The 20,079-nt window shown below is 30.3% G+C and overlaps 1 protein-coding gene across 5 annotated transcripts in view; it reads left to right on the forward strand.

Annotated features, from left to right (window-relative positions):
- LOC122849214 (tolloid-like protein 1) overlaps positions 1-20,079 on the forward strand; it is a 250,085-nt gene that overhangs the window by 102,164 nt on the left and 127,842 nt on the right. For all 5 annotated transcript variants that reach the window (XM_044147866.1, XM_044147871.1, XM_044147867.1 and 2 more), the window contains one exon: positions 12,158-12,336. In XM_044147866.1, coding sequence (XP_044003801.1) covers positions 12,158-12,336 — 179 coding nt within the window. The remainder of the gene's footprint in view (positions 1-12,157; positions 12,337-20,079) is intronic.

Consider the following 20,079-nt stretch of genomic DNA (forward strand, 5'->3'; position numbering starts at 1 on the left):
TAAATGAATTAGATGACTCCCTGTGGTGATATCTCGCAGATTCCGCGAAATCAACCACGTATATAACATGATAGTAAATATTTTAATAGTCAGAAAATAGACCTTCAATGATATGGCGCCATACCAAAATTTGCTGAAAATTTTTCTCCGTTTATATATAATATATATATTGTAACGAAATTTATTATTTCGCTGGTTCTCGAAATAAATAATTAACAAAAGAGCTTTAATTATTTATTTGCATGTCAACTGAATTGTTAACAATTAATAGGAGTTAATTGTTAATAATTCTAAGGGTCACTGCATAGGCACTGTGGAGGGTCAAGTCTACTACGAGTGGTGTCAGTGTGGCACATGTTTCGTATATATTCGAGGTCCCGTAGTAGACTTGATAGGTTAAACCTCGACCAGTGCTAGTTTTCCTCTCCATCCGTCGAAAAGACGAACTCTCCAAACGCTACGGGCTGGATCGGATACCTATTCGTGTTGCGGGCTAGGAAAGCGTGCTGCGCATGTCCGGGATGATAGGTGGGAGAGCGCGCGAGTGGGGATTCAGAGGACTCACAGTAGCTTAGCACAGAACGCTATCGTTAGACGACACAACTTGTCTGGCTCTCGAACTGATCACTTCTCTTCTCTTGACTGGCTCTCTTGGTTCTCTCAACATCGTTGGATCTCTCGTAAAGGTTCCCTAGGTATGAGACGTTAAGTCCTGGTGAAACTCTGTCCGGATTTCCAATGGCAGACTAATACTAATGATCACGCTATATGGTTCTCTTAGTATAATAATAATAATTAATATATTCTCACTACATGATGTGTATGTGATGGTTAGACCATCATCACACATAAATGTGTTTGTGTGAGTTCACGAATGGATCGCTGTGAATAATAACAATAATAATAATATTGAGATATATTATTATTGCAATGGCAACGTATGTGTAAGACCTGGTCACGGATGGATCGCTGTATGGTTCCCTATACAGAATACATATCTCACATGTAGAATATTTGCTCCTACACTTATGATACTTGTGACGTCAGTATTTTGCTATAGTATAGTCGCAATGTAATATAGGCGTATGTAACACACTATACTTGGTTCACGATAGTTCTCTCAGGTTTGGTTACGTATTTCATAGTCCGATCAGGTGGACCGCGCCCCTCTACCATTTCTAAGACTGAGTTAGGTTCTCGTATTTCGTTCTCGTTACTCCTACGGCTGTTGGCTTCCGAGATAACCAACATGGCTCCCCCCGGTGATTTTGAGGAGGATGGTGAGAAATCCTCGTTGTTAACCTTGGCCGATAGTTCTCGCCGCGCAGGTCAGAAAATCGGTTACAATATATATATTAATTAATTAAGCTAGATAATATAACAGAAGTAAAAGGAGATTATAGAATAAAAATAACAGATGCAGTCAAAACAACAAGACCAGGTGTTGTACACCCATTGTTGATACTGACTGAGTTTAACCAGAACAAGAAATTATGTGTTGTTAAGACATTGAGAGAATATTTAAAAGTAACTAAAGATTTAAGAGGCTGTGTTAAAGAGTTATTAATAACAACTGTCAGACCACATAAAAAAGCATCAAAAGATACAATTAGTCGTTGGATGAGATTAATGCTGAATAAAGCAGGTATATGCAAGACGTTTGCACCACATAGTCTGAGACATGCAGCTACATCAGCTGCATGGACTAAAGGCGTGGATATATCTGTAATTAAAAATATAGCTGGATGGTCTGAAAAGTCAAATGTATTTAATAGGTTTTATAACAGACCTATTATCAAAGATAGAAGTGAATTTAGCAAAGCTGTTTTAGGTTAAAAAAAAAAAAGAAGGAAAAAGAAGAAAGCCTTTTATTTTCTTTGTATTATTATTTAAGACCTATTTAGCTCTTTTATTATGCTATTATTTACTCATAGATGTAAGTTCGTTAATAAAGATTATTCAAAGTAATATTAGGGACAAAGTAAAGTGTAAACAAGTAAATAAATAACAAAAAAAAAAAAAAATGGAAAAATGTTTGGTTTTTTGTCTTGTATTACTTTTTTATTTTTTTCTGATCATAAAATAAAGAGTTAGCAATAGACTAATAAGTTATTATTATCAAGAAACACTCGAGACTGCTCTGAAGATCTACGTTGTGTTCTTGATAATCTCGTTCGAAGAGATTAGAAAAGCCCACCCAAGTCCAAGCGAGTTGAACCCTCAACCCCTAGAGTCTATCCCACTGTGAACGATATGAAGAAAGTGGACCGAGACGATGGGGAATAGACGAGGAAAAAAGTTGGATATGGGCTAAAAAATGTGGTGACACCTAGGGCTGGGAAGGCGGTACTACGGTACTACTATATATATATAAATATAAATTGTATATATATACATATGGATGTGAATATATATATATATATACTTTCTTTATTTATGTAACAGGCGGTTTTAATACTGTTTGAATTTTTATTTAATTTTCAAACTTTTGCCACCAAATTACTTTAATTTATTATTTTAAGATTTTATTTGAATAATTTTAAATTAAATAGAACACAAATTTTGATTTATTATTATATAAACAATTTATTTCAACATGTAAATTATATGATGAATTATCGATTATTAAAACAATATATTTTTGAAGTATTTGTGATGTGGCAAAGCCACGTCATCAAGATAAATTTTTACAAGTTTTATTTTGCGGACGCACTCAATGGTGGCCGGACTTGAAGTTATTTTATATTTTTTACACACTAATTTGAGACACCACCACATTGACTCTGTCACACGATAGGTAAATGTGGTGGGAGCGTCGAAAAATGCGCTGGAGCATCGAAATATGCGCCAGACATTCCATCTCGTTACATTTATAATTATTATTTTTTTATTATTTATTATTTATCATTATCTATTATTATTATTATTATTATTATATAGGTACGTATGTATATATATATACATATAAATAATAATATTATTTTTTTATTTTGAATATTATTGTGTGATGTGCGCGCGCGCATAGGTGCAAGCAGAGTGCGATCAAAAGTGTCAGCAAAAGTTTGAAAGAAGAATGTGTGTGAGCCAAGTATGTGTGAGTGTAGGGCGGCCATGTTTTGTAGGGTAAAATGTTATTGCGCTCTGTTAATGTTATAGCAGAAGTCCCAGCAGAACTTTGAATGGAGAATGCGTGTGAGCCAAGTATGTGTTAGTATAGGGCGGCCATGTTTTGTAGTGCTAGTGTTCAAGTCAGGCTCCTTGTTTTTTTTTTTTTACAGGAACGTAGCAACTACTTCAATGGTCAATATTCTCATGAATAGAAATGTTAAAAATTTTTTTATTACTTTTATATTATTCTTTGATGTTTAAACTAACAATCGGAATTGACGCAGATAATTTTTCAAATAAATAAAGAGTTATATTGGTATCTCAAGCATAGGGTCTAGTGTTCGAGTCAGCCCAGGTGTATTTTTTTTTTTTATTTTATTATTTAATTTTTTTTTTTATATTATTACATTTATTATTTTATTAATTAATTTTTTTAAATAATATTTCAAGTATTAGACATTTTTGTATGCAGCTGGAAATTATGTAATATAGGTTGAAAAAATGAGACTTTTTATTTATTTCAAAACAAAATTTATTTGGTCTACTTTTCACACATGTTTATTATGATATTATTGGTTGAATGACACCAGGATGAACTCGACATATAATACATTTATCAATTGCTTGAGCACATTTTACGCCATTTTATTCCATTTCCACAATGATGACAAACTACATATACTCCCAAAGACGAATAAAAAAATCCTGCTTCAGCCATGGATTCTTTCGTCTGAGAAATATATTGTGGCCAATAATAAAATGTTTTTAATCGTGATTCATATGAGACAAGATCTTCTTCCGCTGGTGGTGTAGTAGATATTCCAACACAATGTTCTTCAATTGGAGGATTAGAATATTCTTTCATTTCAAGATCAATATAAAATTCAGCATAAAATGTACGGTCTCCTTTCTCTTGAAGTAGATGGAATGCGATACGAAGCACGAAAATCTGTAGGTAGACAATGTGGATCACCTTCCATAGGTATAAGTTGTGGACTTACTCCTCTAGGAACATTACCACAAGCTATATTTCTAATAAAACGACAGCATGCTTTAGCACGTTGATGATCTAGCCACGGATTGTCACCTCGACTCCATTCTTTAATTTCAACACAACACTCAAAACATTTTAACTTAGATCCATGACCAGTATAATAAAATCCAGCAGCAGAAAATCTTACAGGATCACAAATATCTGTTATTCGTGATAGCTCGATACTTTTTTGTCTAGTTTCTTCGATAAATATATTTATTATATCTACGTTTTCTATCCTCTACTGAAGACGTCATTTTTAAAACTAGTTGTCGTAAAAGACGACGTGGGTACGTTTTTGATAATGTAATATGGGAGGGGAGTTTACACCTGAACCAATGGATGCAGATCCCCCAATCTATCAACTACTTATTCTATTTTCCAACAAAAATTCACACATGTTTTTATTAATTTATTTATTTAAATTCGACGAGCTCCTTCTTCAAGTTTCGAGTACTTAAAGGGTGGACCAATTATCCAATGACTAATAAATTTATCGTGTAATGTAAAGACAAAAATTTTTTCAGGTAGTATTCATTTCGAGATCCAACTAAACACTGAATATCAATAATTGAAACTTCCGACATATTTGTGACTGAATAACATTAACTAAAGTAGCTTTATATATACGTATACCCCTTCTTAATTACTATAATCTGATAGTACCTGACGTGTACTATCAATTTCTATAATATTATCAAACTCGACATACACTATACAAATCATTGTTTGAGCAAGTGCGACACCGAATCGTACCTCAATTCTGAGACTTCCATTTGTTATAAAATTCCAGTACATGCTATCATTAGCAGAGAGGTCAGGTGTTAAGTCAAATGCAAATAAAGTATAGCCCTTGGTAAAACTGGAAAGAGAAGTTTTCATTCCATGATCAGCAAAATGATCTCCAGTTCCAGAAAATAATGTTTAATAAGCTTCAGCATCATGAATATTACCACTAAAACTAGGAGAGAATGCTTCACCACCAACTTGGTTTCTGTCGACATATAAAGCCAAAAAATTCAAATTAAAATGTTGAAAATTAAATGGATTAAATTTTCTATGACCATTAAATGCTCTATTATCAACTAAACTAACGACAATTCTTTTTGGTAAACTTTCCAGTATAATATTGTCGAATGTATTTGATAATATACCCTGAGCAAAAATAAAACTCTTTACTTCTACTCTAGTCAAAGGATATTTTGCAGTCGTTTTAGCCAATGCTTTTGAATGTGCTACAAGTACACTTGGATTGAGCTGAGCACGACGTAAGATGAGTATTGCTTCTAAAATATTTACTTTATAATTTCCATCCTCTGTGTTGTCCATTAAACAAAATTCATTCTTTGATCGTGTTAAAGTTATTTTCATCTCAACACCATTCAAAAAAAATTTATTTTGATTAAAAACATCAACATGTAAATGGCCAAGCATCTCAAATTAATTGCCATTAGTCATAAAAAGTGATCGATCTTGCAATCCTTTAATTTATGCTCCAGCAGCAGCTCCTACTGGAGCTTCCAAGAAACCTGGAGTATCCAAAAACTATAGTCCCAATTGTAAATGGCTGTTTGATGCATCTAAACCAGAGTTTAATAATGTTTCAATATATGCACAGTATGGATATGAACTATTAGATCTAGACACTGACTTTTGATTAGATAAAACATCACATTGACTAATCATTGTATGTAAAAAATTATTTGTTACACCTACAGCATCAGCAGCAACAGTTTTTTGCAATCTTCACTTTCGATATTTACGTTAAAATTATTATTACCAAGATCAATATTAATTATTCCTTCACCTTTATTTATATGTAAAAAAGCATTTGGAAAAGCTATTTCACTCAATCTAACTACCCAGCTTCCTTCAAAATTAAATGCACAATGTAATTGTGTTGTAAATGCAGCTGTTGTATTATTCGGATAATATTGATTATTAGGGAATTTTAAAGTCCTATTGTTTTCGCTTTTCTTCTGGACCCCCCCCCCTTCACACACACACCATGGTAGACCCCCCCCCCTAAAAAATATCAGTAAATATAAAGGAAAATATAGAAAAATATCAAAGAAAAATCACTGAATCACACGATAAATAAGAGAACATATCAATTATGTCCCGTCCCCCCCCAACCATAGTAGACTCCCCAAAAAATTTTCTAAATCCCTCAATTAATCTAAGCACGATGAATATGGAAAATGAAGAAAAATATAGAAAAATAAAGAATATAAACGAATAAACGAAAATGTAGAAAAATCACTGAATATAAAGAAAAATACGATAATTATAGGAAAATATTAAGAAAATATCACGGAAAAATCATATTTTTTAACAAGATTTTTCAACAAAAAGATTTTAAAAAAAATTATTAACATGATAAATTATTAAATATTCAAGTTAAACAAAGTATATACGATCACTGGAGGATTAGTGAGAAGAAGTAATGAAGAATATCCATCAATAAATAATAAAAAAATAATGATACCAGTAGAAGCTAAGACGATGAGGAAAATGAAAATATACCAAAAATTAATTTCGAGCTTAAAAAAATACAAGAAATCGTACATCTACCAATTAATTCATTTTCAGGTAAAATTGATTGTTATTCCCTCTTTCTAGAACTTTGCTTCTTGGATTATGGAAGAAATGTCATAGTTCAAGACCACGTGTTCCCCTTCCTAAAACTACGCTTCTTGGATTATGAAAATAATTAACGTAGCCCCGAGCGCGATATGAATGAGCAAAGTTTTTTTATCCACTTGTAGAAACAAGGTCTTTTATTCCAGAAAAATATTTGTAATTTTTTAAGTGTACAATTATCGAAACTAAAGTTAAAAAATTAATTTCTCACTTTTCTTTTGTTGCAAATAAATTGAAAAAAAAAAAAAAAATTATGCGTGTTGCGAGTACGCGCGGGGGAAGTGGAACTCTTTTTGGCGTGATTAGGGTAATAAAACTATGAGTTTCTATCATCGATTTTTCTGTTGGTATTGACAATTTATATTACGGTCGGTGTTTATAAAATTGTTATCTTATCAACTAGTAAAATTTATATATTAAATTAATACGGTAATTATGTTAGGAATTCAAGATATACTTTGTGATATGTAATTTTTTTATATTATTTTAAATTATACAATAATGAAAAAAGAGTATAAAATTTTGTATTTTCATAAATTATTTTGTTATAAATTATCGTTGTCTAGAACGATGTTGCTGTAAACGTTCAGTACTTGATAAAATGGTCGGTATTAGACTAATACGACATCAGGATTTTTCTGTAATTTTTTTGCATGTTGTCTAGCACGATATTGCCGTGAAAATACTTGAAACAAGTGAAGATTTTAAAACTAATAGAGCATCAGGATTTTCCTGTAACTTTTTTTTCGTTACACTATTGAGAAAAATGCCCCCAATCCACATCGATTTCAGTTCATAAAGATGGCGGTTTTGACATAGTAGGAATCAGTGTGTCGTTCAAGAAATACACACATTATTTGAGACTGAAACAGTGTGTGAACTTCCAAAATAATGTGTGAATCTTAAAATATTGATAATACAGGGCCCCAAATCTAGCGCCATCGGACGGACAAAATAAATAGTATGGTAAATCCCGTGAAGGAGAAAACAACATGGCCAAGCAATGGGCCACGTCTGGCAAAATGTTGCCAAATCTTGGCTGCCAGTCTTGGTCGGTGCTTGTACCAGGCTTGGGGATGGACACCAATTTAACCTTGGCTACCAATACTGGGCCAAGCATTGGCTACCGAAAATTTAATAATTTTATAAAAAAAAACATTTTCTAATTGTTTAAACAATTTAATTTTTTTATTTATATAATTGATAATTTATTTGACTAACACGGTATCTCCTAGCTGAAACACAGAGCCTTACTTACTTAACCATAGCAGCAACAATTAAAAATGAGTAAAATTTGTTCTACTTAAATTTACATTATAATCATGGCAATCCCAGAATCAACCGACACTCAGCCGATATATAAATTTTATTTCTTTCCCAATAATTAACCAAGACTTGGCCGATGAACGGTCGATCAATGGCTGGCCAGCCCTTAATGAGCCAAGCCTTAGCTTAATTATCTGCTTCGAGTCTTGGCCACCCAATAATTCACCAAGACTCGGCCGATAAATGGCTCGATAAGAGCAGGCCACCTCTTCTTCAACCAATGGTCGGCCAAGCATTGGAATACAAGCCTTGGTGGGTAAATAACCAGCCATGAGTCAGCCAAGCCTTGGCCCATGGATGGTGCACGATTGGCTGCCAAGCATTGGGTGCCATTATTGGGACAAGACTTGGCCGTGTTTAAAGTCTCAGCAATTCTTTCACGGGATAGTTTATGTATGTGTATCCTATTTATATTTGGCTGTGTGTTTTTGACAGATTATTTATTGATTTCGTGTTGTTCAGTATTGTTATTCTGCTGTCACATGATAAATATAAAAGAATATATAGATAATACTTGATTAATAAAATTTAAGAAAGAATTGAAAACTTTAAATGTTTACCAAGAAAGTAATAATTAATGTGAACGGTTTTTTTTCGTTTTTTTTTTTAACTGTATTTTCCATAGCTCGAGCTATAATTTCCGGTAAGATAACCAATTTCCGGTAGATTACTGGAAATTACTGGTAGCTAAATACGAAAATTACCGGTAACTAAATACGAAAATTTCTAGAAATTTACTGGTAATTCTTGTGGCAACTGCTACCAGTAATCGACTAATAATTTCCGGTAATCATTATAGTAGTCTCTACCAATAATCTACCAGTAATTTTCCAATAATATTTGTGGTAAATGTTTACCAATAATCTACCAGTAATTTTCTGATAATCTTTGTGGTAAACGTTTACCAGTAATCTACCAGTAATTTTCTGATAATCTTTGTGGTAAATGTTTACCAGTAATGTACCAGTAATTTACCAATAATATTTGTGGCAAGGAATTAAGGTTGCCAAAGAATTATATTTTCAGCAACATTATTTTCTTCAAACATGGATTTTTGGCAACCTTAATTCCTTAGCTACATCTTGTCCTTAGCTACTGCTTTTCCTTGGACAATAGTATTTTTAAAAAATAAATTTACATGTATTTTATTCATAAAATAAATAAAAATGTCCAAGGAAAAGCAGTAGCTAAGAAAAAGATGTAGCTAAGGAATTAATGTGACCAAAGAATTATATTTTAAGCAACATTATTTTCTTGAAACATATTTCTTTGGTCACATTAATTCCTCAGCTACATCTTTTCCTTAGCTACTGCTTTTCCTTGGACAATAGTATTTAAAAAAAATAAATTTACATGTATTTTATTCATAAAATAAATAAAAATGTCCAATGTAGCTAAGAAATTAATGTGACCAAAGAATTATATTTTAAGCAGCATTATTTTCTTGAAACATATTTCTTTGGTCACATTAATTCCTTAGCTACATCTTTTCCTTAGCTACTGCTTTTCCTTGGACAATAGTATTTTTAAAAAATAAATTTACATGTATTTTATTCATAAAATAAATAAAGATGTCCAAGGAAAAGCAGTAGCTAAGAAAAAGATGTAGCTAAGGAATTAATGTGATCAAAGGATTATATTTTAAGCAACATTATTTTCTTGAAACATATTTCTTTGGTCACATTAATTCCTTAGCTACATCTTTTCCTTAGCTACTGCTTTTCCTTGGACATTTTCTATTTATTTTATAAATAAAATACGTGTAAATTTATTTTTTTAAAATACGTATGTCCAAGGAAAAGCAGTAGCTAAGGAAAAGATGAAGCTCAGAAATTAATGTTGCCAAAAAATTATGTTTCAAGGAAATAATTCGTTAGTCACATTAATTCCTCAGCTACATCTTTTCCTTAGCTACTGCTTTTCCTTGGACAATAGTATTTTTAAAAAAAATAAATTTACATGTATTTTATTCATTAAATAAATAAAAATGTTTAAGGAAAAGCAGTAGCTAAGAAAAAGATGTAGCTGAGGAATTAATGTGACCAAAGAAATATGTTTCAAGAAAATAATGCTGCTTAAAATATAATTCTTTGGTCACATTAATTCCTTAGCTACTGCTTTTCCTTGGACAATAGTATTTTTAATAACAAATTTTACATGTATTTTATCGATAAAATAAATAAAAATGTCCAAGGAAAAGCAGTAGCTAAGGAGAAGATGTAACTAAGGAATTAAGGTTGCCAAAGAATTATATCTTCAGCATTATTATTTTCTTCAAACATAATTTTTTGGCAACCTTAATTCCTTAGCTACATCTTTTCCTTAGCTACTGCTTTTCCTTGGACATTTGTATTTTTAAAAAATATATTTACTGAAATAATGTTCCTTAAAATATAATCCTTTGGCAACCTTAATTTCTTAGCTACATCTTTTCCTTAGCTACTGCTTATCTTTGGACATTTTTTTTTATTTTATCGATAAAATACATGTAAATTTTTTTTTTTTAAATGCAAATATCCAAGGAACAGCAGTAGCTAAGGAAAAAATGTAGCTAAAGAATATTTTTATGTATACATTATATTAATTATTAACTGATTCCTGAAATTTTTATAGAAATAGAAAAATTTATAAAAAAGATTTATTTATTCAATTTTGTAAAATAAATTTTCGCATTTTTTTTTCTTTCTTCATCATACGCAAAGTGGAAAATTAAGATGAGCAACAAAAAAAATATGTTCGAAAAATATAATTTGATAAAGATCCCAAGATCTGGATCTGGAAATCTTTATTATTTTAGCTGCAATGATTACCGGAAAATTACTGGTAGATTACTGGTAATTATTTACCACAAAGATTACTGGAAAATTACTGGTAGATTACTGATAATATTTTTGGTAAATGTTTACCAGTAATCTACCAGTAATTTTCCAATAATATTTGTGGTAAATGTTTACCAGTAATCTACCAGTAATTTCCCGTTTACCTGTTTTTTGAAATATTTTGTATTTACCAGTAAATTTCCGGTAATTTACTAGTAGCATATTGTCTTACCAGTTATGGTTATCTGGTTACGATCGTAAGTTGTCATTGATTATTGATTTTAATTTAATTTAATTTGATTTTATATATCGATTATCAATTGAATTAATTTTTTGTTTTTTACGATTTAAATTGTACTGTTTTATTCTTTATTGAATCAAGTTTATTAATGTACTTTATTATTTTCATTTGTTTTATTATTAATTTTATTTTTTATTAATTCATTTTCACTACATATTTTGAACTTTCAATACCTATTATATTTGAATCATATTGAATTTATTTTTTTTCAATTTTTTCTTGGGAGTTTTTTTTTTCAATTATGCGCATGCCTATTTCTTTTTTCTTTCTCTCAAACTATACTATACTGTGTTTCATTCTACGTTTCATGTTGCGTTGCCTATGCTATATGTATACTGTGTTTCATTCAAGGTTTCAGTTTCCGTTTCAGTTTCCGTTACACTACTTCCGTCTCCGATTTTCGTGACGAATTTTTTTCCACCTACCCTCCAAAAAGAAGTTTAACTTCAAAAAATATACAAGAAAAATTATTTGGGGGAAAATTATTAATTATATTAAATAGTAAATTCAATCACATCACAGGTATTAACAAGTCTATATGGCTTTTTTTTTTTTATTAAAAAAATAATTTTAATCTACATGGTGATTGAATAGATAGTGTATTGCTGATTTATTATGTCACTTTGTTTTTTTTTGCTTCCTCTCCTTCATCATTATTCTATGAAGGATTCTTTTGGAACACAGAAGAAAGTATATAAGAAAGAAAATGATTGTTTTTGTTGTGTGTCGAATGATGTACTACATGGATAGATTTATCGAGATTTACAATGAATAATGTGAACTCAGGTAATGTCTAGAGTAACCAGATGACCTTGGCTTACACAATATTCATTTGATTCATTTTTTGATGACTCGGTATTTTATCAGTTGTATTTATGAAAAGATTAATAATAAGTAATTTTTTCTTTTTCCATCGTTGGTGACTAGTTGCTGCTCATTTGTCGGCAAACGTGGGAATGGACCGCAGGCAATCAGCATTGGCAAGAACTGCGATAAATTTGGCATCGTTGTACATGAACTCGGCCATGTTGTCGGATTCTGGCATGAGCATACTCGACCTGATCGTGATCGGCACGTCCAGATCATACGTGACAATATAATGACAGGTTTGTCAAAATGATTTTTCTGAAATTTTGATATGTAGAGTGATACATATATTCGTCGTATAAAACGAAGACTGGTAACGGGATGAGTCTAGATAATACTTGAATATTGCATTAGTCTCGTAAAAATTTTCAATATATGTGAGATAATCTTTTCCATTGTTATCTATTAATTTATTAATTTTATTCGACAATGTTCGTATTTTAGAACAACTGTATTGTGACTTTGTTTTCTTGTACACTCAAAGAAAAATAGATGAAATTTCCATATCCAGTATCCAAACGCTTGTGTTCTTTATTCAAGTAGCCTGGTTGATTGAAGATGCCCTTCTTCGATGGAGAAAGCGCTATGGTAAGACGAAAGCAATTCGTGATTTAATTAAAAAAAGGGTGCATTTTAAGAATAGAAATACTTCAATGAATATTCAATAACGTATGATTGAAACTTGGGCATCTTCAATCAAATAGAATAATGCAGCAAAGACGGCCAACTAAGCGATACTGCGGTATCGTTGAAAGTAGTACTGTATTATTTCCAATCGTATCCTAATAGTATTTAAATAAAACAACTAATGAAAGTTCAACAAAAAAAGTAAAATCTGTGAACAAAGATTATCGTGTATTTCAAATGAAGTGTGAACAATTAGAAAAAAAAACAGGCACGTCTTTATCGAAAACGGGAGTTTTTCAAAATCTGGTAGAAATAATTTCTCCGGATTATCTCCGGATTTCTCCGGATTTCTCAGGATCGTCTCCGGATTTATCCGGAATTTCTACGCGATTGAGACTTCCGGAGATATTATTCCGGAGTTTTTTCGGGTTTTCTCCGGATTATCTCCGGATTTTTTCAGAAAAAATTTCTTATTTATTTTTCGTATGTAAACTCTTATTTCTACTTTTTCTTATGAATTTTTCCATTTTTTTGTGTTTGTTTTTTTAAGTCAAAATTCCGGAAAAAATCCGGAGATATTATAGAAATAGTCTGGAGATTACTCCGTAAATATCTCCGGAAGTCTCAATTACGTAGAAAATCCAAAGAAATCCGGAGTAAGTCCGGAGAAATCCGGAGAGATCTGGAGAAATCCGGAAAAATCATGAGAAATCCGGAGAGATTATTTTTACCAGGGTATTCAATAAATAAAATACATGCAGTCTTATTTTTAGAAAATAAAAAAGTCCAAGAAAAAGCAATAGCTGAGGAAAAGCAGTAGCTAAGGAAAAGATGTAGCTAAGAAATTACGGTGGCCAAAAAATCTATGTTTTGAGCAACATTAATTTCTGAGCTACAGCTTATCCTTAGCTACTGCTTGTCCTTAGCTACTGCTTGTCCTTGGTATTTTTAATTTATTTAATAGATAAAGTACATGTAATTTTAATTTTAAAAAAGAAAAATGTACAAGGCAAAGCAAAAGCTGAGGAAAAGATGTTGCTAAGGAATGGTGCTTGAACCATGATTTTTCTGGTGACCGTAAGTCCTTAACTACATATTCTCCTTAGCTACTGCTTTTCCTTGGTAATTTTTATTTTGCAACTTATTGTTGTATTAATTTTAAAATGTATTTCAAACTAAATTCATAAAGTTAGTTGCGTTCGGAATTTATAATCTTTTAGTTGGTATGCATGTAATAAATGGTGTAGTTCGTACTGATGTTAATGGCAGGCCTTATTTTGGTTGTTGAGGTCTACTCGTAATTGTTAGATGGCGCATAGACCTCCACTTTAGGTTTTAATGAAATGAAAAAAATTATGTGAAGAATATAAGGGTTGAGAGCTGTTTGTCTACAACAAGTAATCAAATATATATGAAATTGATAAATAAAAATAACTTGTGTACATTTATAAATTATTAATATTATGTCCATGCATAAATTTCTTTCTCACCGTTTTCTGTTAAGATTGTAGAAGCTTCTTCTATGCGGTCTCGTTTTTCGAATGGTAAAATTTCACAAAAACTTCCCGTTTATATAAGGATAAAGACAATAAAATAGTAAAAAGGGTATCCATTTAAATATCACGTATTTAGTATCAGCGAATTCTCAAGCGGATATTAATTTTTTTGCAATTCGTATTTTATGTTTTATCATAAACAATCGAAAAATTCGACTACCTACGGCATTTTATTAGTTTCTATTGAATTAGAAAAAAACACCCGTATTTAGAGCTGCCACGTTTTTTCGCAATGAATGAAACATTATTTATGTCTTTTTTTAATGAAAGCAAGGAAAAATGCCAGGTCCCTAGCGAAAATGGCGACACCGATCCGACACCAATCCGACAGTCGGTTTGTGCACTGATCTCATACAAAAACGACACAAAACTGACACACGACTATAAGAATTTCTAAGTCACAAAAATAAATAGTAAAAAGCATTTAAAAAATAAAATATTATGTCTAAAAATTTCTAAATAATATTCTTATAATTTAAGACACATTAGAAATTTTTTTAAATAATTTTTTTATTGAAAAAACTTAATTCTGTTTATGTATTAAAAGCGAGGTAAGCTGTCAGAATCATTGTACACGACTGTGAGATTTTACAATTCTCACACAATTCCGACAGACGTACGACAGTATATTTTTACATTTTGTATTTAATATGAAAAAAAGCATTTTATTAATAAAAATTTTTGTTCAATATTAAACTTATAATATTTTAATAATTTTAGGCATATTAGTTTTTTTTTTTTTGAATAAATTTTGACAAAAAAAATAATTGGAAACATGGGAAACCAAATACATGGTTTCATTACAAACTACATTCGAGTTTGTAATGTATTAGTTTTGAAAAAAAAGTATTTAAAAAAAAACCTTTCTTAACCTCATAAAAAAACCAAAAAATGATAATTTTCTAATAAAATAATTTTAAAAAAAATCTAATATGCCTATAATTATTGAAAGATTATAATTTTATTATTAAACAAAAATTTTTGCAAATCGCAAATTCTCACAGACGATTCCAATTATTTTTTTTATCAAAATTTATTCAAAAAAAAAAAATCTAATATGCCTAAAATTATTAAAATATTATAACTTTAATATTGAACAAAAATTTATATTAATAAAATGCTCTTTTTTTATATGAAATACAAAATAAAAATATACTGTCAGATTTGTGTCGGAATTGTGTCGGATTTACAATTCTCACAGTCGTGTGTCGGAATTGTGTGAGAATTGTAAAATCTCACAGTCGTGTACAGATGATTCTGACAGCTAACCTCACTTTTAATACATAAACAGAATTGAGTTTTTTAAATAAAAAAATTATTTAAAAAAAATTCTAATGTGTCTTGAATTATAAAAATATTATTTAGAAATTTTTAGACATAATATTTTATTTTTAAAATGCTTCTTACTATTTATTTTTGTGACTCATACATTCTTATAGTCGTGTGTCGGTTTTGTGTCGTTTTTGTATGAGATCAGTGCACAAACCGACTATCGGCATTTTCGCTAGGGGTAACCTTAAAAATTCTATTAACAATATTTATGTATTGTTATAAACGATTTAAAGATTCATTTATAAGTCGCATAAAATATGAATATGGATGAATTCAATATAGTTTACGCATATGCATAAAAATATAGTATATGTATACATCTTATAAGATTAAAAAAACCATATTATTTATCACTGACAGACGAAAAAGGAAAAAATATATTATTTTTTACACGGAGAGCAGTATCCAATAAAGATTGTTGTGCCAGCACAATAAAAAGTTGGCCGAACTGTATACTCGTAGAAATTGTTAAGTTTATAATAATATTTGTTTTCTTTTTAACATTTTTTATTATGTGTTCTACAAAAATTGTTAAACAGCACAACAATTTTTACGTCCAGCAATATTTATTGATCTTCCCACAATTATTGTAGCGCAGTGGAATAAATTTTGTTGTGCCAGCACAATAAATTATCCCTTTCTTCCATACAAAACCGAACGTAATTCGGAAGATTCGGGATCTTCCGGTATGATAATAACTAATGTGCATTTCAGCAGTGTTCAGCAGTGAAAATTGTTTATAATAAAATCCAATTATTTCAATAACAACTAATTATAAAAAAAGTTATTAATTTAATAAAAAAAAAATTAGAATAATGTTTAAGAAAAGAATAACGAAAAAAAACATAATATTGTCTTGTAATTATTAAATCTAATTATTTGTGTAACTAACATAACCTCCATGACATCTTGGCACTTTTTTGTAGTGAATGTGATGAATAAATTACTAAATAAATAAATGTATGTCTAACAACATATAATCACAAAAACTACAATTATATTCTATTACTCTCCCGATTATGATTACTATGATTATTAATTGTTAATAATAATTATTATTGTTATGAAACTATTATTATTATTATTAATTTATTTGACTAATTTAATAAATTTTGTTGTGCCAGCATAATAAAATTCGTTGTGCTGTGTTGAACAAAATTTATTTGCTGGTAAAACAGTTTTTAAACTCTCATTTGGCCACCTTTTTATTGTGCTAGCACAACAATTTTCATTGAAAACTTCTCTCCGTGTACCATCTTTCTTTTACTGACCAGGTTGCAGTATCTTGTTCCTTCCAATCTTCCTTTCCCCTGACCGCCAGCGTATCTCAAACTCTACTTGTTACACTACTGCCATTTGCCAAAAGTATTTTGATGTTTGTTTGACAAATCTAGTCAGGAAATTAATGTAGACTACCACACAATTTTTTAAGTTTTATCCTTCCCTTAGACATTCGCCCATAGTATTTTAATTCATTTTGACAAATCTATAGCTAAGAAAGAAATGTGGCTTAAGAATTATCGAAACTAAAAAAGTTGTACATTTTTTCCTTAGCTAAATTTGCCAAAAGTATTCTGGTTTATTTTTGAAAATTGCTAAAGAATGGATGTAGATTACTACACAATTTATTTAGTTTCATTAATTCTTTAGCTAGATTTGCTAAAATGAATTAAAATGCTTTTTTGCACGTGTAGCATAAAAAAGGATGAAACTAAATAAATTGTAAAGTAATCTACATTCATTTTTTAGCCGTTTGCCGGAGGTATTTTGATTTATTTTGGCAAATTGCGCTAAAAAAAAAAAACGAAGCTAAGGAATTAATGAAATTAAAAATATTGTCTGGTATTCTACATTAATTCCTTATCTGCATTTTTTTTGAGCTAGTAAATTTCCGTCAGTATCACGATCAAAAACGAAATGTGAATTATTGCGCAACCAGCTGCTTCTAAAAAGAGAGCCTTCATCGCGGAGTAATCGTAGCTTCTATTATTTTTGACCAGGTTATGAGGGTTGTTACCTTGTCAACTTTTTTTCATTCTACTAATTATCGAACATATTTTTCATTAAATGATATGACGTGTTCATATTCATGAATTTAGGCTGATTTTAAATAGCAGTCTGATCACTGTTTGATAGCAAAACTAAAAGATGATTATAGAGCCACTAACTTAAATATAAATGAATAAATTAGATAAAAATCCTTGAAACAAAATAAATTATACAATTTTAACACGTTAAAAAATCCTAAACTAGATTTTATTACATATAGTTTGTTGAATTAGAAATTGGATATTTTGAGGTTATAAATTAGGTCTGCCGTCTAATTGATCAACAAGCTTTCGTACGTATTTAGTATTTAGTACGCACTAGTACTTGGATTGAACTGTTCTTTTTCTTGATCATGACCCATTGATGGTTCACTCATGGACTGATCAACTATATTTAGCAACTCAAGCTGATCGAGTTAATAATGGTCAATCTGTGGCTCGTGAAGGTGCAAAATCATTTATTGTAAATATATCTTAGTTGAAAGGATATAATTCTGTTACATGAAATCCTCCCTAGATGTTTGTGGTGTTGCCGCTGACTCAAAAGCTTCACAAACCATTGATGGAATGTGTTCCTCCAATATATTGAGGATATTGCTCTGAGTATATTTCACTGAAAATGGCTTCATGACACTAACATCCACAAGAAGACGATGTGTAGAATAAGGGGGAAAACAAATAATCACCACTTTATTATCTCTAGCATATTTTGAAAAAGTCAAATTTCTGGTGTGGCTGAAGTGTCCTCCAAGAGACAACAAGACTGGATTTCCTTTGGTCGCTTGACTTGAGACACAAACCACTGGAACCATTTTAAAAATAAGTCAGTTGGAATCCAGCTCTATTTAGATAATAATCCAAAGTTTCCCTTTGTTGTAGTGGTTAAAAGAGCAGGTACTATTTATTTTTTGCGAAAATAAATGATGGTGGTAGCTTCTGCCTTGAAGCAGAAATACACAAGGTTGATCTTAATGCCTTGTGTCTATCAATAGATTTCACCATATACTCATCCAATGATTTTATTTGAATTAAGTGGTTGTTTGATACAGGAGTACTGAATTTGGATGTTTTGGACTTTGGTCATTGCCTACGATCCCATCTATATGTGGAAGTTTATGTGTCACCCTGCTACAATCATGGATCGTCATATTCATATAGCACTCTGGCACAATCGTAGATCGTCATACAGTCATCAACAGCTATTTACTACCACATGTTCATCTCATCATTATATATATATATCCTCTTTACATATATAATGATACATATTATTAAGAAAAACTTGTGATTGTAAAAACTTATATAAAGTAGCCCATAAGTACGAAATGACAAGAGCGTATAACTTAAAAAAAAAATGATCATACAGTTGCTGAAGCAACTGTGCCTTCCCTGCGGGGGGAATTTTAATTTCTTCTTTAATATATATCGAAATTCGTGACTACAAATTTATTTCATTCTCTATCGTTACAATGATTATTGTTACAACTAAAATTTATTTAATTTTCATTCATTTTGCTTGTTCCTTCTAATGGGTCATCTCCATGTCCAGAATCGCTTTCTTCTAACCTTTTAAACTCTCCGTTTTTATTCATTTTGTTGTACTATGATTTTAGCCTGTCAATGTTAAATATTTATTACGAAATTGTCGAGTTCGATTGTATTTATTTTATTTACTTTTTTCTCTCGGTTAAATCAGGATTTAACGTTTTAGTTGTTGCTGAAGTCGTCGTTATATTTTTAATTTTTTTATATTCATTTATTTTCAATTCCTTTGATGCTATCACATCACCCTTTTTTCGCTAGAAATTTTCTGCCTCTTCATTCCATAAAGTTAGTTAGTAAGTATTTTTCTTTATATTCAGTGATTTTTCTATATTTTCGTTTATTCGTTTATATATTCTTTATTTTTCTATATTTTTCTTCATTTTCCATATTCGTCTTGTTTAGATTAATTAAGAGACTTAGAAAATTTTCAGGGAGGGGGGGGGGGGCATAATTGGAATGTTCCCTTATTTATCGTTTTTTTTTTTTATATTCAGTCACTTTTCTATATTTTCAATTATATTTACCGATTTTTCTTTGATATTTTCCTATATTCTCCTTTATATTTACTGATATTTTCCCATATTTATCGTTTTTTTCTCTATATTCAGTCACTTTCCTATATTCTCCTTTATATTTACTGATATTTTCCCATATTTATCGTTTTATTCTTTATATTCAGTCACTTTTCTTTATTTTTCTTTATATTTACTGATATTTTCCCATATTTATCGTTTTTTTCTTCATATTCAGTCACGTTTCTATATTTTCCTTTATGTTTACCGATTTTTCTTTGATATTTTCCCATATTTATCTTTTTTTTCTTTATATTCAGTGAGTTTTCTATATTTTTCTTTATATTTTCCATATATATCGT

The sequence above is a fragment of the Aphidius gifuensis genome, linkage group LG2 (genome assembly GCF_014905175.1).
Source record: "Aphidius gifuensis isolate YNYX2018 linkage group LG2, ASM1490517v1, whole genome shotgun sequence".
Taxonomy (NCBI): Eukaryota; Metazoa; Arthropoda; class Insecta; order Hymenoptera; family Braconidae; genus Aphidius; species Aphidius gifuensis.